Here is a 21,238-nt window from a genome sequence, read left to right on the forward strand (position 1 = left end):
CTAGAAGTCTTGAGAATTACACTCAACTAGAACCACTTGAATCTAGCTTCCACACAGAAATTATTCTCTTTGTTGTGCTTATAATTAAGAAAAAGCAGAAAAACAAAATGGACCAACACATGCTTATCTCTAATTTGATATCAAAGGCCACAGCATGTGTTAAACTGGCAGAGTCAATGAGTAATGTAAAATGAATGTCTGCAGAACTTAAGCATTCTTTCTGCAGCCTCTCAGAGTTTAGATCGGGTTTACTCTATGAAAAAGTCTGGTTAGGAAAACCACTGCGCTCATCTGGGTTTATCCTCCTTCCTATTATATTAGTCTAAAATAATTTTTAAAATAGTACACTAATAAGGAGTCCAACACAGTAAACAAGTGAAATCAATAACTTTACATGCTTAATCAGTCATTGATTTCTACTGCAGATGGAAGTGAGAGGACAAAATCCATTGAATATTCTCACCCTAGGTTAAAACCACATCTGATAAGTTTGCACAGGCATCTTTATGTGTGCATATCATTTTTCCACACACCTCTGTGCAGACAATTGCTAAGGTCTGCAAGATGTGTCTATGACAGTTTATGCAACCTGAGTATCTGTCCTAACAAATTACTTTTAATAACTTTTCATGAACTCACTGACTGTGATCTCTTTTTGTCCTTCTCCATCACTCCAACATGCTTGTAAACATAAGCCCTCCCAGAAAATACAGCACAGCTTTAGAATTTCTCTCTTGATTAAATTTAGCTCTCCACAGAGCCATTATATATATATAACACAGTCACATGCATACCAATGTGAAAAGGGATTGTCTTCTAGAGTCACAATTTCTCTGTCTATGCTTTGTATGGACAGTTCTCTAGAACTGGTCATAATAAAGACAACAAAGGACTTTTACACTACTGTCCTTAGCCTGATAGCAAACATTCTGCTTAGTTAATCCAAGGAGGTTTTCAGAATTAAACATGTCCATGAAATTACATGACTCTTTGCAGTTTAAAATGTCTGTCTTTGTTTGTTGAAATTCTGTCAGAGGAAGGCTTTGCCTATGTAACTAACTATTAAAAGATCCAATCTGATAACAAAAGATAAAGAAGTCCCAGAGGTGGAATAAATTTATTAGTAGATCATAAAATCTATTTCCCAAAAGAATATGAGATATTTCCCACGAAGAAGGTGCATCGGATTCTGAGTTAGTACCGTCTTTATTAAAAATGCAAAGAAATACAAGGGCAAACAATAACCTACAGATTGCACAGGTTTTTGTAGCTATAAATATGCACTCTGTAAATATATATCAGCTACAATCTTCTCTATCAAAACATTGCTTAGCTCCTATAACAGCTGTCTAAAACAAGTATAACCTTTTATGGAACCTAATATTTGGAATATAAAAGCCAGTGTCAGAAACAACAGGAACTGCATACAGGGAAGAGTCATATTTTTTAATAGAGCAATGATTTAGAAGTATTAATCTGAGATGAAATTTTAACTGGTCTCATCTTTTACAGATGCCCTTTCAGGGGAACATCTTTGACATTCTCCAATTTTACTGTTTTCTACACTGCTGCTTATTGGGGAGTTACTATGCACAGAGCTTATATAGGCTGCCTCCATCTTCCAATTTCGATATGTGTGCTATAGTAGGGACCCTGAGATCCCAGGAGAACAGTTTTCCTCTATTGTCCCCAAGTATAGATCAATATGTTGTAGAAAGTCCATCTTTTCTCTTGTTGCGTGATATCATAACATGAAGATGTGTTTGTCAATGGGAAGGGTAAAAAGTGCATTAGAAATCAAATGTGAATCATCATAAATTACAGTATCATTCGGCAGAAAGGCAAAAAGAGAACTTACTTGATGAGAAGTTTTGAAAGGGGATTATATTGGTACAAGTGCTTGCCAGGAAAGACTTGGCACAATTAGCGCTCTTATGTCACTCGGTTAGTTAGTCCTGCCATGGGGACACCTGTTGAAAAGGTCAATATTATGGACTCTGTTCGATGTAATACACCTACTAACTTGAATAACATCAATTTTTTTTGCTAATTCCAGACCTTATTTTCTATTGCTATATATGTGGAATTTGATTAATAATAGGAATGAACAGAAAAGCCAATACTGATAATGCTGCAGGTTCAGTAAAACCCATGCAGAGGATAAGGAAATGAAGATAATAAATTTTTCTAGAAAACGTACTTAATGTTTGTTATCCTACTCTGGAATTCAGTTGGATACTCAGATCTTCTTCCATTCATCTAATGTAATATTTACATTGGGCCAAATTCTGGTCCCAGTGAGGTCATCGCGCTGCCATTAGCTTCTACGAAAAAAAGTTCAGTATCTACGCCATGAGACTCTTGTAAAATTCGTAGTTTATAATTTATACTTTTCTACTGTCCAAGTGGAAATGCCAGATGTGCCTGTTGTATTAATTGAATTGCCATAGAATGAAGAGGGGTGTGCAGGTCATACAGGATGTGAAGGAGGCACAAATTTATTCCAAATGTGTATTTGAGGTCAGTAGAGAGGATTGGGTGAAATGCATTTTCAACACGGAAGTACTCTTGTTTATAGGCATAGTTATTGGCAAGGATCATTTGGTTTGGAAAAAGAATATTTATGAGGGAAAAATATCTGCCCATTAGCAGTTACATTGAGAAATCCTTTGGAATAAAAACATACTAGTTGTCATCTCAGCACTCCATGGCAATCACAAAGCAGATTCTGTTATCCTTTCACAGATTTGTGTGTCTGTGATGCTAATAGCTAAATATTCTGTTAACACAGTAGTTTTCTAAAAGGTTTACCAGACCACTGAGCTAAAAAAAATCAGTCATAGCTAAACATTCAAATGAACAATTGCAAAGACAGACTTTAGGTTAATACTGCGTATTGGCTCAAAAAGAGACTGTATTAACTTAAATGTTCACTTAATAGTGTGTAATCCTTGACTTGCACAGATTTCTTCATATGGTTTCATCCTCAAAGCCATCTCCTTTACTAAACAATTTCCATCACCAGTAAATACATAGTGTGCAGCTGTATAGCTTGTGGTGAAAGTTTTACTAGCTGCTATGCTACTATTTTATCCTTATATATATTATCCTTTGTATATATATTTTTTATTCTAATAGCAGCAATAATATCTTCACTCCATTGACGTTCATTTCCAATTAGCATCCTCTTATTTGTAGAAACTTGCTTCCACGCAAACTGTATCTTCTAAAGTAAAAAGATACAGTCAATATACTTCGGCTTTTTTGTGATAAGAAAGAAAGATGACAAAGTAGATATCTGCAATATATGGGATAATAAAGGGGAAGATCTTCCAAAGCCCAGAGGGAAGATTAGTCTTCCAGGCTCACAAAAAGCTTAGTTTGCTATATTCTCTCTAAAATTTCAGATTCCCTTTCTGCAAACCCATGTGTAACTCAACACCCTTTAGGCAGACCAAATGTAAGACAGTTCTTGTAAGCTGTTAACATGAACAAGCATGAGAAGCGTATGTAATAACAAGTAAATTCGTAGAAATACTCTCCCTAATGACTCATCAATATATCCTCACAAATTTACAGGGTGAACCTGGAGAAGCTGGTAACCCTGGACCACCTGGAGAATCTGGAACATCTGTGAGTATTTTGGGTTAGTTTTATTCTTAACGCTTATTATGGTGAACTAAGGTATCTGGTGGTGCTTACTTTAGAAAGCATTTAATGAGATTACTTGTGTACATCTTCTTTACATTTTCAGTGAAGGACTTACACCTTTAAAATGCGATTTGCTTCTGCATAATTATAGCAACATCTTGTCCTAACAGCTAGAGGACAAAGCTGAAGACTTCTTAAAAGAGTACCTATTTTTCTTCCAAAAGTATTAACTTTGACATACAGTTGACACATTTTTCTCTCTCTGAAGACAGTTCATTGATGCAAACTGGGTGCAGATGTTGGCACTTGACCTGAGATTCACAGGTTTTCCAACCTGAGGCTGAGGCCCTATTTTCTCATTTACTTGCCAGCATTTAGTGAGGAGTAACATTGTCTAGGTCTGACAAACAGTTTTTCCACTGTGATCTTTTTTTAGCCATTCAATTTTCAGATTACTTTTTTGGGTTTATGTTTTCTATAGGGTCCAAAAGGTGAAAGGGGAGAAAAAGGTGAGGCTGGTCCACCTGGAGCAGCTGGACCACCAGGTGCTAAAGGACCTCCAGGTGATGATGGACCTAAGGGTAACCCAGTAAGTGAGCTTAATAGTTTTCATACAAAGCACTATGAAACACTGCTGAAGTTATGCTACATATAGAACTGTATATAATTTTCCACAATCGAACTAAATTCATTATATGCTTCATAAAATACTTCCACTGATTGCTGCCTGCTTGCCAGTGGATGACATATTCCTTGGTTTTTTTCCTCATTTATCTAGGGCCCAGTTGGTTTTCCTGGAGATCCTGGTCCCCCTGGTGAACCTGGTCCAGCTGTAAGTATGCTTAAAAAACAGGTTTAGGCCGTAGTCTTGGTTTGCATTAAAGTCTAGTTAATCCTGCCTCTTCTTTGTCTGGGGACGTGGTCTTGCCTTTAAGATCTGTTGCATTTCTGTTCATATATTTCTTAAGGCTTAAAAAAAGGTTTAGAAATCTTTAAAAAGTTTTGAAGACTGGTCTCTTTAAGAAAATGCTCTGTAGAAAAATAGTTCTTTTATATTCATCTGTGAAACTAAGTTACTTAATTTAGCTGAACTTTGTATTTTGTTTATTTTTCTTTGATTTCTGTAGGGTCAAGATGGTGTTGGTGGAGAGAAGGGTGAAGATGGTGATCCTGGTCAACCTGTGAGTTGCATATTCAGTTGCATATTCTCTCCTATGCTAAGAAAGTATCTTATGCTGAATCAGTGGTTTCTATACATTCATGCACTTAAAAATACTTTCTAAGTGGATGCTTATCAGGGAATTATCCTATACAGGTCAGCTTGAAAATAAAAAAATGGTAGTACATTGACATTGCAAGTAAGTTATAAACTGGGGTTTAGCTGCAAACTTCAGGAAATCAGTATCTATATGTCTTATTTTAACGGTAAGTACTTTTAGAGTTCCTGAAGGAAAGCTTATCAGCAACCCTCAAATGTTTAAGAGTATCATAGATTACCAAGATGGAATAGCCAAATGGCTATTAGTGCACAAAAGATTTTTCAGGGGAAAGCCACCCATGGGGCAGGTAACTCACAGATGTTAGTGAAAACATTTAGCAAAAGTAATGACTTCAGCACCTGAGAAAGAGAAACTTCTTAATAGAGCTAGCTAGTAGGCTAAGACATATATTATTTCTGTGCAGCCAGTTCCTGGTCTGAAATGTCTTTTTGCAGGCAGAAAGAGAAGAATGATTACATTTTGTACAGAAACAAAAGCTGTTAAAAGTTTCAAAAGACTACCCTAAGAAAGGATTTATTGAATACGCTTGTATACTTCTCTATGTGTATTTATGGCACTTACTTTCTGTCCATTGAAAGGGGCCAACATATTGCTGATGTTTATTGCGTTTAGTAAAGATTTATCCAAATCTTATCCTTTGTTACCACTGAGCAGATCATTTTCCATTGCAGGGTCCACCAGGTCCTTCAGGTGAAGCTGGCCCACCTGGCCCACCTGGAAAAAGAGTAAGTAATTTTCTTGTACATGTCTCTTCTGAGACAGTATCTTCTAGACAATGTCAGCTACTTGTTTTCTATGTTGTGACTTGTTTTCTATGTTGTGTTTGAAGTTTCTTCTAAATAATGTGAGAAGTGAAAAAATAGAAACAGCAGAGAAAACCCTTGAACATGGGTTACATGGAACATGGGAAAAAAATAAATACGAAAGAATGTATTCCTTATCTATAAATGTGCTTTATCTGTCCACCCAAGTGAATTCAGCATCTACTAGGGTAAGAATTTAGTATTTGCTGAATTAGTCTGCTAATAGGAGCGGGTGATTATGAGAGTAATACAAGACATCATCCGCAGGCACATGACTGCTAGCAGGTAACAGGAAGAATGTGGGTGCTTTGGTGTCTCTGAAATAAAATCATTTCAGTGTAGCTTTTGTGCAATTCTATGTCATTTCCTCTGCATACAGAATTAACAAGCAGACATTTCTGTAACTTATGAAGCCATTCCGTTATTTCTAAAGTCTTTGAAACTTCACAGGCTTTACAAATATAGCTAATCAAAACCAGTAAATAATGTTACACTTACAGAACTCTAGTGGATGCATTAACCTTTAGAGAGCGCTTACATGTGGCTTTTACACTTTAGAAAACAAGGAAGGGGGCATCATTAAAAGTAAGCTGATAGCTATTTAACAAAATGCCTTAAACTGCTCTATTTAATAGGCTTGATTGAACTGATATGCCTACTTAGTTTTCTCTATTTTACACAATAATCTGTTACACCAACTTGCGAAATATTGATAATACTGTAAATTATTATAATAGCATTAGCAACCTTATGACTAGAACTGAAATATGGCTCGATTGAATATTAACAATTGGCATGTTTGTTCGACATCAAATTAGAACTTTCTACTTTATTATACAGAAAGGCACTAGCTCATTCCTAAACAGAGAGGATGGATATATTGCATCTGATTGTACCTAGACAAAAAACACTTTACAAACACACCGTGTAGACTGACACTATTCCAATTTAGGGAGAATGTGTAGCTAAATATTGCCAGGTAATCCCATTCCTGAATTCTGAAGAAAACATTTTATAGAATCAAATTCTACATTACTTAAGCACCTGAATGTTTCAAGCATGTAGAGAGTCTGTACTGTATTGATACTATACCAAAGAGAAACAACGAAGGATCGAAAGCTTCATGCTTCAGTGGTAGAATGAACACAAACAGGCTCTTCACTAGTTTTCATCAGTTGTATGGTAGAATCAATTCCAACAAAAAGCCCTAACAAGTGTCCTTCATTTGGATTTAGAAGGACATACCATTTAGTAGTAATACCGCTGTCTGTGGAGGTGCAGCTCTGGCTGTATTACTAGAAAGCAAGATTCCACCCCAGCTTTTTGTTTTTCTTTCTCTGAAACAACAAGTTGACAGAGCTCAGCATTCATACTTTTAAATCTAGTCCCTTGGACTCCTCAGCTGTATAGTCTCCTTATTTATTGTGTTATTTCCCTCTTCCTCTCTATTTAAGCATCTTACCAGATAAAAGACCTCAGAGGCTTGGCACAATGGCTACTGCTTCATTGGCTGTCATATTTACTTTATATGTCTAAAAATATCCAGTACAATAGGCTGTTCGGTAGAGGTAGTCTGCAGCACATGGCTGACTAGACTTCTCAGCTGTCCAGGACCCAGTGCTAGCCGTACCAGTTCTGTCTAAGTTGAGAATGGCTGCTCTTCATCAGCATGTCTTCCTCTCATCAGATCCCTTGACAAGTTTTCAACTGATGGAAATCAGCCCAGGTTCTCTAGAAAACATGAGGCATTCCATGTATTTATATTACATTCCAAGCTGGACAAATAGCCTAGTATAGCTTTGTGACTAGAAACCCGTTTTCTAATCCTTTTCTCGTTATATGACTCAAACATTTGTAATATTGTTGCCTGAATTTCTCTATCTGCCAAAAAGAAAAAAAGATTAAATTTGCCAACTTCACAAAAGGATCGTAGAATGATGTGAGTTGGAAGGGGCCTTAAAGCTCACCTAATTCCAACCCCCTCCCACGGGCAGGGACAGCTTCCACTAGAGCAGATTGCTCCAAGCCCCGTCCAACCTGGCCTTGAACATTGCCAGGGATGGGGCAGCCACAGCTTGGGGCAACCTGTTCCAGTGTCTCACCCCCCTCACAGTAAAGAGGGGGAGAATCACCTCCCTTGACCTACCAGTCACGCTGCTGGGGATGCAGCCCAGGATGCAGTTGGCTTTCTGGGCTACAAGCGCACATTCCCGGGTCATGCTGAGCTTCTCTGCAACTAACACCCTCAAGTACTTCTCTTCAGCGCTGCTCTCCATCTAGTCTGTGCCCAGCTTGTATTTGTGCTTGGGATTGCCCCAGCTCACATGCAGGAGCTTGCAGTTGGCATTGTTGAACTTCATGAGGTCTCATGGGCCCTCCTCTTAAGCCTATCAGGGTCCCTCTGGATCACATCCCTTCCCTCCAGCATGTCAACCACACCATACAGCTTGGTATCATCAGCAGACTTGCTGAGGGTGCACTAAGGGTGCACTCAATCCCATTGTCCCATGTCACTGACAAGTGTGTTAAGCAGTGCCAGTCCTAATATCAACCCCTGAGGAATGCCGCTCGTTACTAGTCTCCACCTTGACATTGAGCTGTTGACTGCAGCTTTTGAGTGTGCCCATCCAGCCAATTCCCTATCCACAGAGTGATCCGTCTGTCAAATCCCATGTCTCTCCAGGCAAGGATGTCATGCGGGAGACAGTGCCAAATGCTTTGCACAAGTAGACATCTACTTGGACTTGGTAGGTCCAAGTAGACCGTGTCAGTTGCTTTTCCCTGATCCACCAGCACTTTAACCCTGCTGTAGAAGAACACGTGTGAAGCCATGTTGGCTGTCAACAATCACCCCTTTATTGTCCATGTGCCTTAACATAGTTTCCAGGCACCAGGGTGAGACCGACTGGTCTGTAGTTCCCTGTGTGTTCACTTCTTTCCTTTTTAACAAGGGGGGTTACATCTCCCCATTTCCAGTCAGTGAGAACTTCCGTGGCCTGCCACAACTTCTCGAATATGCGGCTTAGCCACTTCATCTGCCAGCTCCCTCAGGACCCATAGGCTCATGCACCTTCAGATTCACTAAATGGTCTTGAACCTGATCTCCTACAGCAAGTGGTCCTTCATTCTCCTAGTCCCTGCATTTGCCTTCTGTGGCTTTGCCCACATTTTCCCTAGGCTTCCTTTTATCACCAATGTACTTAAAGAAGCTTTTCTTGTTGTCCTGGGCATCCCTGGCCAGATTTAATTCTGTCAGAGCTTCAGCTTTCCTAACCTGATCCCTGGCTGCTCAGATAATTTTCTGTTTTCCTCCCAGGCTACCTGTCCTTGCTTCCACCCCTCTATAGGTTTGCTTTTTTGTTTGACTTTGTCCAGGAGCTTCTTGTTCATCTCTGCAGGCCCCCTGGAGTTTTTGCCTGACTTCCTTTTCATGTCTTAGGTGACAAACAAATATAAACAACAAATCATTTTAATTAAATGATGTAATATGGTATAGCAAACAAAAATGCCCGGTAGGTTCGTGTAACAAAAACTGAGGACAAATTTGTTTCTGTATGAGTTCTGTATGAGTTTCTGTATGAAAAGTTTGTCTTCTCCATTTTGCATAAAATTTATCAGGTCCAGACTGAAAGTGTAATGATCATAAAAATCACCATGATAGCTGGGGTGGGGAGGGTGGGGAGCCTTGCATTAGTTTAAAATTATTGTTATTGGGATCTTTTCTGTCAGTTAAAATTTACCAGACACTCCAACAGCTCAAGTGTAGGAAGGTAAGATAAATAATAATTAGCAGCCTTTCTGTGTAGAAGCACCATCTGTGCCATGCCAGCAATCGCAGCCTGTTAGAGCAGTTCATTGAGCTGCTTTGCGCTGGCACTGTTTGATAATGACTGCACCCCCTTTGTTTAGCAATTATGATTCACTGTATTTGTAATTTAGCAATCACAGTGTTTTTAGCCCTGTTAATTCACGTTGCAGCTGCATTTCTAGATTAGGCAGAGACCATATTTCTCAAATACAAACTACAACACTCACCCTTTTTAGTTTCTTAGGTAGATTATAATCCATATGGGAACTTGAGTGCGAGGAATTTTCGTGCAGTAAAGACAATGGGCATGTAAACTAATTCATGCAACAACAACAACAAAGTCCTGTTTCTAAAATGCTCCGGAGTTTGTTTATATACCTGCTAATCAGTTTTCTTGTTATCGCTGCAAACTGCAATCCACCCAACTAATTGCAATCTACACAAAGGGGTATATGCACCAGAGATTATCATTGGAACAGGAGTGAGTTGAATTATTCTTCCTGTTTTAAAGAGTGAGCAACTTGCCCATACTGCCCAGGGCTTTCTAGCTTCTCTGTGTTTTGAAGAGGTAGAATTAAGTCCTTTACCACTTACAGCTCTGAAAAACACCAAAGAGAGCAACCTGTTGATACTGAAACAAATGACCAATGTCCACTGTGGGTAGTTAAAATCATTTTGCGTTACCTTTGATGGAAAGCCTGAACTTCTCTTCATCAGGGACTGTAGTGACAGGACAAGTGGTAACAGCTTCAAACTTCAACAGGGGAAGCTCAGGTTAGATTTAAGGAAGTTCTTTACTGTGAGGGTGGTGAGGCACTGGCACAGGTTGCCCAAAGAAGTTGTGAATGCTCCATCCCTGGCAGTGTTCAAGGCCAGGTTGGATGGAGTCTTGGGTGACATGATCTAGTGTGAGGCATCCCTGCCCATGGTAGGGGGGTTGGAACTAGATGATCTTAAGGTCCTTTCCAATCCTAACTATTCTATGATTCTATGAACTATCTCTGTTGGCCAGAAGGCTCATACAGTGCTGCAGATGTTCAGTTCCACCCTGGAGAAAGCTTAATTTCAGAAGCAAATGAATGATCTTAATATACTTCTATGGAAATAGTTATAAAAAGAATATCTGTTGCCAGGAACTACATTAAAACTGGTTGAGTTGCTCAAGGTGTGTGAGCAATAATAGTGGATGATGGAATATATTAGGCTATAAAAAGTTTAGGCTATATTTAGCTCTAGTATAAAAAATTGCTATTAGGTCAAACTCTAGTCTAAAACCCAGACCTCACAAAGCATACAGGTACATGCTTGACTGCAAGAACAGGTCTCATCTGTAAAATTAAGAATGCGGTTTAGGCACCTGCATTTTTTTTTTGTTGCCTCTTGTTATGAAGTAAAAAGCAGTAAATAAATATCTACATAGCAAGCTGCTTGTGGCATTAATGAATAGCTGAGTCTTAGGAAGTAAGTTCTATAGATTCAGATCACCTTGTATTTGACCATAGTCCCTTTTCTTTCCTTTTGTTTCAAGCTGCTTGTTGGTTGGCAAGAAATGGCCATTTGTAATAAAGACATTTCACATGCTAAAAATTAACCTCCTAGGAAACAGTTGGTCTATTATCTTGACTGCATCTTTTCTAAACTAAGTATATATAAGAGAACCATTTTCAGCAGAGTACATTAGATTCTAGATACTGCATCTGTTCATAACTGAAGCTATGAATATTAATTCCCTGACCTGAAAATCACCCCTTGATGTTTTGGAGGAGAAAAATGTCTCTTTATTTTTCATTGAAACCTTAAGAAAATGAAAGATAGGTGACATCAGCAGTAGGTATTCACAGTGCTGCCATACAACTGCAGCTCCTGTTTTGTGGCCTTCACCTGAACCTTATCCCGTATCTACATCCTCCGGCAGTACCAAGTTCTATCTTCTTTTAGTCAAATACAGCTTTTGTAGACCAGTATCCACGTACCAAGGTACCAGGAAACCTGGTACCAAGAGCTACTTGTAAATATCTTCATTTCATTCCTTACAACCTCTACTCATGATTATTTTTTTCCTCTTCCATATTTACTGGATAATATTAAGGCATGTATCAATTTTTGGCTGTCCAGATGTCATCAAATGCTTACTAAGCCCATCTCTGTCTTAGAATAAAGAATTATATGCCATTCTGTGCACTGTAGAATGACAGGCCCTTTTGGAATCAGTGGATAAATTACAATGAATAGGTAGAAACCAATGCAAAGCAAATTTATAACTGTTACTGTATATGTAAATTCGTATTGTTCTTTTCCTTTTCCTTTTATATCCTGTTTTGATTTTTCCAAGCTATTTCTTTGTTTTTAATCATATCAGAGGTGTTAGGCAATGTATATTCTTTTAGATATTCTAAAAATCTAGAGAATTTTATCAAGAGAAAAAAAGCTGATAGGACAGATTGGGATTTTTATCCTGTGAATAAAATGCCAAGAGAGAAATTTAATGTTCTTTAGTTAGCATTTACTACTTATTAGTACTGTGGAAATCACATTCTCAGAGGTTTTTTAGGTAGTATTTTAGAAACCTGAGATTATGAGCTTGGTCTCCATGTTTTACAGGGACCTCCAGGAGCAACTGGTGCTGAAGGCAGACAAGGCGAAAAAGGTGCCAAGGTAATACAGTCAAGATTTTTTTGGCGGAGCATATAAATATAAACTATATATAAACGAAAAGTAAATTCCTTCTCATGCACTGAATGTGAAACTTAACCAAAACAATAATAGGTAAACCATAAAATCCAAATTAAACTCCAGAATTAGTAGCGGTACATAATCGAGTACATGGTGGACTCTCACAGTGCAGGCCCAACTTAGCTCACCCCTACAGAAAGGCAAGATGAGCCTGGTTTACTGGCAGCACCACATCTTTCTATGAAGCTATCAAAATACTGTTCAAAAACCTGTCCTGTACAGAACACTGTTTCTAGAATAGCTTTTAAAAAATGGAGTGAAGAAACTGGGCTCTCACTTTGCAGCTTGTATCTCCCTACAGTGCCAAGCTTAGTCAGCTCTTCCTATCTGATCTCTGTTGCTGTGTTCTTTCTAGGGTGAACCTGGTGCAGAAGGGGCTCCTGGAAAAACAGGTCCTGTTGGTCCGCAAGGACCTGCTGGAAAACCTGGCCCAGAGGGTCTCCGGGGCATTCCTGGCCCTGTGGTAAGTAAGCAGAGCATATAGTAATAATATAAATGTTGCATTTCTTGTATATCCTCTGGTAAAGCAAACTTTGTTTTTTTCCTAGGGAGAACAAGGTCTACCTGGAGCACCAGGTCAGGATGGCCCTCCTGGGCCTCTGGTGAGTACACTTCCTTTCAGTGCCAAACCAGAAAAAACACCATTTCATTAAAATATAGCATTTACAGAAAAATGAATGTACAAGTCAGTTCTTAGCACAAAGTCACTATTCTTCTGTGCTGGTAAAATCTGATGCACAACTGCCTTCGAATTTTACTGCTCTACTTCAGTAGACAGCTGTGCTGAATGCTGCCTAGCACATAAAAACTTGCATAAGGCAGTGTAAAACCAAATTCTTGAAATCCCCTGAATAGAATTAAAATTAATGAAATTTACAATCAAAAAATCTACTTCTGTCCCCATATCAGCAAAGCGTCGTACTTTAAATCATTGAGTTTCCTCAGCAGTTGCAAATTTTGTACAGCCATTGATTTTAGTGACTACTAGTTTAGGAAAATATTATTTATAGGGTAAAAGTTTAGATCATATCTGTTCCTTAGAGAAGTAAAAATTAGATCAGAAGTAGGGCCAAAAAGGAGCTTTTACCAAAGAAGAAAACATGCTAGTTTTCTAAAAATGAACAGCAACATCATGTCAGTTGTTCACTGTGGCAGTGCCAGGAACCAAAGTGTTTCAAAAGGGTCTGAATGAACCAAACTCCCGGTTTCTAGTGTATATCACGGTTCTGCTATGTCTTAATAATGATTAAAGCAAGGGAAGCTCATATATGACATACTATCAAATTATATCATTGCTTCTATTTACATTTGCTATTTTAGTGCATTTTTTTAACAAGCTGAAAACATGATAGCACAAATTGCACGACACTGCTGTTCTTATTCAGCATTATGTGCAGAAATTCAAATCTAAACTATATAAACTAGTGGAAAGATCTTATATCCATTGCTTTCCAAATTCACTGAAGTAGAGCTCACCACTGTTATCACAGCTGAGTGGCACATTGGGAATAAAAAGCCTTGAAACAATATATAGACTGTTATAGTTTGATGGAAAAAAAGAAACCCAAGTGTTACACTCTGAAGGCATTTTAGAGTTTGCAAGCAGTGTTATCACATACTAAGTAAAATGTACTCCATTATTTTGGCCAGAATATACAGTCAGATTACTTTAGGAGAATAGGGCAATAAAGAGCTAACCTCTACTTCTGAAATTATGTGGCTTTTAAAGGGCAAGAGGAAGGCTTTGAGTAGGAAGTGTGAAGGGAATCCTCTGTTCCTTTTCCTATATGGACTCAAAGGATACAAATGATACAGGTCCTTAGATAGCCTTAATACTGAAAGTTTTTGCACTTAAGCTATAAACTTGAACTCAGAATCTTTCCAAGAGCATTCCTGCCTCCCCAGTGAGAATTCAAGGTCTGAACAGCAGCTATACATTTTTCATATCAGAATTTTCCAGCAGATAAAAATGGAAGTGGAAAACATGAGGAATTTAAATTGAGATGCTGCATAAATCAAGACTTTTACCCTAAACCAGTTGTTCACTTTCATGTGCATACATGAAAACGAGCAATTGCCTTTTCTTTCATTGACAGAAGCACTTGCACCGGTGAAAGTATTTGGGTAACCATTTACATTTCCAAAAATGTTCCAAACATGCAAGTTCATAACCTCTGAGTAGAGTTCCAGAACAAATAGTTTTGTGCCCCGCAGACTAGAAAGACTTTTCCCAATGGACTGTGATCTGGTGGATAGGTGTCTATCAATCACTTTTATGTATATAATTATAGATGATATTACAATGGCACCTACATATAATTTCATTTCTCTTTGTCCCTTAGAAAACAAAAATGAGCAAATAATGTACTAAGGAAACGTTACACTATAGGTCTTTGTTGTCCTTCATTTTAACATTCTAATTTTGTCTAGTCTCATGGTTAACGTATTGCTTGTAAGTCAGAGGTTGGGAACAGTGAATGAAAAGCTGCAAGGAAAAAGGATTCCCCTGTGCTAAGCCCGTAATAAAAGCTCTTTTCTCCAAAGAGTTTATGATAGGATCACCACCATAGTTTTTAAATGATGTGCCCAATAAAATGCATGGGGGAGAAATCAGGGAATTGAAAACCGATCTCCTTGGTTACAATTCTGTGTTGATGTCTAAAGCTAGTGAACAATTATTCAGCAATAACAAGCATCCCTTTCCCACACATCAGTTACCAGAAAGTATTTGGGTAACCATTTACATTTCCAAAAATGTTCCAAACATGCAAGTTCATAACCTCTAAGTGGAGTTTCAGAACAAATAGTTTTATTTGTTGATCCTAATACATCATCAAAAAATCTCTTTTCCAACATTTGAGAGCTTAAATATTCAGTTCAAGTCTGAAGCTAAATGTATTAAGTGTATGCTCCCAAATGCATAGGCTCAACAGGAGCTTGTCTTGTCAGCCCAACAAGAACCTTTTTTAGATGCATTGCTGCAACTTAAACTTTAGTTTGGATTTTAAGAAAGTAAAGTTTATATGCAAAAGTTGCTGAGGTTAGGTCTCCCTCCTTCACGTTCCTCCCTCCACAGTAGATTGCTATCAGGGGAAGAATATGAAAGCAGATTTGCAGTAGAGCACAACACACTGCAGGTGAAAATATCCGATTCTGTATTCCAGAAGCTTAAAAATTTCACTTTTCGTTCATGAATTATGTATTTGCCTAGGCTTTTGCATCTAATGATATTCTGAAGTAGAGACGGAAAGGGTATGCACTGAATAATACATTATACATGAACTGTTACAGTACTTTTGAATCTGTGCCTGGTTGAAAAGGTCACGTATTACTGCTATCCATATCATAACTTCTCAGATGTCCACTGCCAGCAGGAGACTAGCAGCGATGAGATACTGATGCAGAAGTGTTCAGTGTCCAGATTCATAACCTCTGAGAAATGAATGCTTTTTCTGGGATTGCATGTGCACTGCATGGCCTGAATTTTTTCACCTCATTCAGTACAAATTACACAAAACCAGCACTGCCATTCTTGTGAAGTTCAGAATATTTCTCAAATCCCTCAAAATTCTTCTAAAATTATAAATAAGGATTAAAACAATTAAAAAAAAAAGAAAAGGCAAACCAAGGTGATTTTAACAAGCTGCATATAGAGACATTTTCTGTGACATCTATCCAGATTTTTACAGTTGATAATATCTTCAATGGATTGTTCTTATGACCCAGTAAAGGTAAAAAACACCAGTGGCAGGGAAAATAAGCTTGTGTCAAGTTATAAGAGCAAGGTTATGGCTCTTACGATGTGAACCATTTAAGTACCTTAAAAGGTATCATTAGTTTAACACCTCTGTAAGGTAGGGTGTCGTGGTTTAAGCCCAGCTGGTAACTCAGAGCCACGCAGCCACTCACTCACTCCCCCCGCTCCTGGAGAGATGGGGAGGAGAATCGAAAGAATGTAAATCCCACGGGTTGAGATACAGTCCAGTAACTAAGGTACAATACAAAACTACTACTACCACCACCAATAATAACAATGATAAGGGAAATAACAAGGGGAGACAATACAATTGCTCACCACCTGCAGACCAATACCCAGCCCGACCTGAGCAGCGATCTGGGCCTTCCGGGTAACTCCCCTCCATTTCTATACTGGGCATGGCGTGCTGTGGTATGGAATACCCCTTTGGCCAGTTTGGGTCAGGTGTCCTGTCTCTGCTTCCCCCTGGCTTCCCGTGCTCCTCCTTACTGGCAGAGCATGAGACTGAAAAAGTCCTTGATCGGAGTAAACATTACTTCGCAACAACTGAAAACATCGGTGTGTTATCAGCATTGTTCCCAGGCTGAAAGTCAAAAACACAGCACTGCACCAGCTACTAAGAAGGAGAAAAATGACTGCTATGGCTGAACCCAGGGCATAGGGGTATTATCCCAACACATGAGGAGTGGAGGCCCAAAAAGACTAAGGCAGTTCCTAAAAGCGTTTAGGATTGCCCAGACTAGAATTGCAAAACTTGAGTAATTTGTGTAACTAATGACATTTACGAAAGTGACAAAGGGCCATAAGTTTGTACGTGTCAGTGGAGCTAGCACATGTAGATCACATTGAGCAAGCTTGTAATGTTGAGTAGAAAAGACATGACTATGTAGAAAATACAGATTTAAATGCATCATGGTGGTCATACAAGAATTTCATGTGCAAGTCAAAGAAACCATGATCCCAAGACAATGCCCCAAATGCTGAAACAAAATAGGTGGTAGTTCTCCAACAAAACAATACTCAGGAGCAGTTAGTACAAGCAACATGATTTATATTCTGCAGAAAATCTTGCTGAGCTGTAGTAAACTAGGAGAAAACATTAAGAGGATACTGTCCATTATCGTATGAAAGAAAGGGCTAAAATAAACAACTAAAATAAGATATGGCATAACTAAAATAAGGTTGAAGTAACAGTTGAAAGCATGTAATGTAACCAGAAGCAAAATTAGGCTAATAAAGAGTATTTGAATTTTTTTAATATCACTTGTTTCACTGGATGCTTTCAGTGCTCTGAGAATTTAGTTGATCCTCTGCTTCATAGATTTCTAATCGTACAACTCTATAGATTTCTAATTATAAAGTAATCTAAATGCTACAGTAGCATCATCACACCTTTTAAAACACAAATTTCAACTTTATCTTGGACCCGAAATTACATACCATTAATCACAACCATTAACCACTGAATGACTCCGTACTTTGACTTACACTGCCTTTAGTAGTATTTCAAGCAACCGTGATACGAGCAGTATGTTAAAACTTACTTTAACATTACTTCCCTTGTTTTATTTAGGGTCCACCTGGCTTGCCTGGCTTGAAAGGAGATCCAGGTTCCAAAGGAGAGAAGGTATAATGTAGTCATTGTTTGTGCCTTTGTAATTTTTACCCAGTCTAAAAGTCTGTATAAAATCAGCAGAAGAAAACACTAGAGGTTTTGTATCAAAAAGCAAGGCAACTTAACTGTGTCTGTTCAGCTTCACATAGTCTTATAGTATCATGGAGTTTTAAGCCACATCTGATATCCTGGAGCTGTATAGAAAGGAAAAGATTACTTCCTGTGTAATAATCTATTGACCATGTGATTCTTCCTTGCAATAAAAATCCCAAAGACATTGATGTAAAGAGAGCTGTTCATTTGACAAAAACAAAGTAGCGCTAAAAATACTTGAGATTTTTATTTTAAAATTATAAAATCTAAATATTTAACAGCTGTAATACCTTTTTTTGAAATAATGGGTTGAGACATCCAGGATGGCACAATTTATTGATTGCTTGTATATCAGACAAAAACTACGTAGAGAAAGAGATATCAGTATCTTCTGAATTTCAGGTTTTGTTTATGTGCTTGCATCAGCTGTTTAAACAGCTGTATTACATGTGGAAACAACTGTGCAACTCTTTAATATGCTTATAGCATCTAAATGTAAAATTTGGTATGAAATTTGTACCCACAGGTATTGTTATTTCTGTACTGGTTTCAGTAAGGAGTATGTTGCACCTCTTTCACTGAATAAGCAGTCACAACTTGCAAATAATCTCAAATCTAAAAGGCCAACTAAAACCAACTAACATGCTTTAAGAATAACTTTTTTCCAGGTTAATGGTTGACTAGCAACAGTGATGACATTTGAAAGCTCTAATTCATGTGTTTGAAAAGCACATTTACTTTATATATATTGTGTGTTAACTATATTTTCTTCTATCTTGTTTAGGGACATCCTGGTTTGATAGGCCTGATTGGACCTCCAGGAGAACAGGGCGAAAAGGGTGATAGGGGTCTTCCTGGCCCACAGGGATCTCCTGGAGCCAAGGGTGATGCAGTGAGTAAAACATACTTGTGTTTTCATTCAAGTTCTGTGCAAGCAAAGAGTACGTATTCCACTCTTTCTTTAGAGAGACATAAAGTTACATTTAACACCCAGAGCCTCCTGCTAGAGGTTAAAACTTTCCTACAGACACAGTGAAGTTAAACAGCTTAAAACAAGATCGTAGAGTGTTTCAGAAGATGAAGTAATCACACAAGTAAGATAAAGGTGTAAGATAAAGCTTACACTTTAAAAGGTGTAAGATAAAACTAGCAGCACCAATCTCATCATGTTTATTAACTGCACTACCCGAAGTAGCTTCCTTTCTTCTAGTTGCTATCCATGTTTCCAGGCACTATGTAAAAAGTGAGGTTTCCAAGTCAGTCTAAAGGGGAACACAGTTGTGACTGTAAGTACTACAGTGTAAGAACAACTACAGGCAACTCAAACTGTCAGGTAATATTTTAAACTTACAAACTATTTGGACTCTAGCAAATGGCCTAAATCAAAACTTATCAGGGTTGGACTGATGAGAAAAAGTAGGACTACCTTTTTCATAGATATGCATTTTTAAATCCAGTCCAATATGTAGAATACTTCAGTTCTGACCTTACTTTCTTACTCTGTCTTAGGGAATTTCCGGTCCTGCAGGTCCGCTTGGACCCCCTGGTCCTCCTGGTTTACCTGTAAGTAATTTAATCCAGTCCTCCTGTTCAAAACACTCCCTGATTGTGTGACATACACTCCAACTATAGTTCTGTGTTCTTGCCTGTAGGGTCCCCAGGGTCCAAAAGGTTCCAAAGGATCCAGTGTAAGTAGTTCTCCTCTGTATTTTTTGTTCTTTAACTTTCGTGTGTCTTATTTTTAACATTGTGTAGTATGGTCAACACCGCATTTCTTTCATTGCCTTATAGGGTCCTGCTGGTCAAAAGGGTGACAGTGGGTTACCTGGTCCACCTGGTCCCCCAGTAAGTAAGAACTCTTATCTAACATGCAGAAGGGTAGAAACCAGCATTTTTGAACTTGCAGATAAGGAAAATATTAATGATTGTTTGAACACTGAGTTTGCAGGAAACAGATCCACCAGACACAGAAATACATTGTCTGCACTGAAAAACCCTCACATTAATTACTTAATGTGTTACATTGAAGCACAGAAAATAGAATGATATTGGTTTGCCCCTGTCAATACTCTTCTGTTTCTACTATTTCTTTTTCATATCAGAACAATCTAAAATGAAAACAATCCAAATCTGAATGAAATGTTTCAATTTCTTGAAATGAAGTATTGCTTTATAGACCCCAAGTGGAGTTTTAAAGTTTTATCATAGAAAACATCCTCAGTTTTCATTTGTCATAGGCTATGCCTGTGCTTGAGGGAATTGCCAAGGATAAATAAGCAATTACAAGTCGGTTCTGCACACTTATATGAGGGCAACACACTCTTCCCCAAACAACAGTGTATTGAGAAGAATTTAGAGCACAACAAACAATGGTTTGGCCTTCTACAGTCATCTTTTTCTGCAAGTAAATAAAGCACATAGGCAGAAATATCAAGGAAGTAAGTGAAATAAAGAATTTGAAGAAAGCCTATTCAAGGCTTTTGCAAGCCACATCCTGTGGTCTTCCTCTGCCTATTTGTGCAGATGAAAAACAGGCAGAAAAGGTAACTAGATACCTTGTTTTCCACCCAGGGTCCTCCAGGTGAGGTAATCCAGCCACTGCCAATCCAGTCACCCAAAAAGACAAGAAGATCTCCTGATTACATGTTATCTGATGCTGGTGATAATATTCTGGATTATTCCGATGGCATGGAAGAGATCTTTGGTTCATTGAATTCACTGAAGCAAGATATTGAGCATATGAAGTATCCAATGGGCACACAGAATAACCCAGCCCGAACTTGCAAAGACTTGCAACTCTGCCACCCAGACTTCCCAGATGGTATGTTAATATTGCATGAGAAAGGCAAACAAGGCTGAAGTTATAATCTGCTAAGATACTTTGGAGAATAATTTAGTATTGGTAGGTGGTTAATATAGTTGCTCAATAAACACAGTCTCATTAAATCGATTTTTCAGGTATAAAAATGTATAAACTGTAAGTAAAAGCTGCTCTCTTGGTAAAATCCAAAATGCTTTAAATACATAACCTGATCTGGGTTTGTGGAGTGCCAAATAGAAACCAGTTCTTTTTTTGAAATGTGGGCCTTGCATTTCCAGAACTATCCAAACAGGAGAGGAATGAAAGATTGACGCTAATTAGATCAGTGGAAAAGAAAATCACTAACATCAGCCTGCTGGGATAGCTAATAGTTGGTATTAAAAAAGAAAACTGTTTTAGCTGTATACTTTAGCTTAGCATAATAATATAAAATAGCATTGGTATTATATGAGATTTATTATTGACTGTGACTCTCAAAAAATTTACTCTTCTTTTACCCTTAGAAACAATAATTTGTTTCACTGCGTGACCACTGTTTGTTCTATATCGTTCAGTGAATAGACATGCAAGTTTCTCTCATACTGTTTAATGCTTCTAAGAACTAGCTTAATAAAATGCAGAGTAGTATGAACAAGACACTGTGTTCTCAAGAACTATCTTGATTTAATTATTCTTTG

General features: G+C 38.0%; 1 protein-coding gene across 1 annotated transcript in view; it reads left to right on the forward strand.

The window, feature by feature from the left end:
• COL11A1 (collagen type XI alpha 1 chain) overlaps window positions 1-21,238 on the forward strand; it is a 161,365-nt gene that overhangs the window by 133,467 nt on the left and 6,660 nt on the right. The window contains exons 50-63 of the mRNA XM_030494785.1: window positions 3,580-3,633; window positions 4,133-4,240; window positions 4,430-4,483; window positions 4,779-4,832; window positions 5,603-5,656; window positions 12,144-12,197; window positions 12,631-12,738; window positions 12,824-12,877; window positions 17,606-17,659; window positions 18,525-18,632; window positions 19,250-19,303; window positions 19,393-19,428; window positions 19,532-19,585; window positions 20,312-20,561. Of these exons, the coding sequence (XP_030350645.1) occupies window positions 3,580-3,633; window positions 4,133-4,240; window positions 4,430-4,483; window positions 4,779-4,832; window positions 5,603-5,656; window positions 12,144-12,197; window positions 12,631-12,738; window positions 12,824-12,877; window positions 17,606-17,659; window positions 18,525-18,632; window positions 19,250-19,303; window positions 19,393-19,428; window positions 19,532-19,585; window positions 20,312-20,561 (1,096 nt within the window). The remainder of the gene's footprint in view (window positions 1-3,579; window positions 3,634-4,132; window positions 4,241-4,429; window positions 4,484-4,778; window positions 4,833-5,602; window positions 5,657-12,143; window positions 12,198-12,630; window positions 12,739-12,823; window positions 12,878-17,605; window positions 17,660-18,524; window positions 18,633-19,249; window positions 19,304-19,392; window positions 19,429-19,531; window positions 19,586-20,311; window positions 20,562-21,238) is intronic.

The sequence above is a fragment of the Strigops habroptila genome, chromosome 8 (genome assembly GCF_004027225.2).
Source record: "Strigops habroptila isolate Jane chromosome 8, bStrHab1.2.pri, whole genome shotgun sequence".
In the NCBI taxonomy this organism is placed as follows: domain Eukaryota; kingdom Metazoa; phylum Chordata; class Aves; order Psittaciformes; family Psittacidae; genus Strigops; species Strigops habroptila.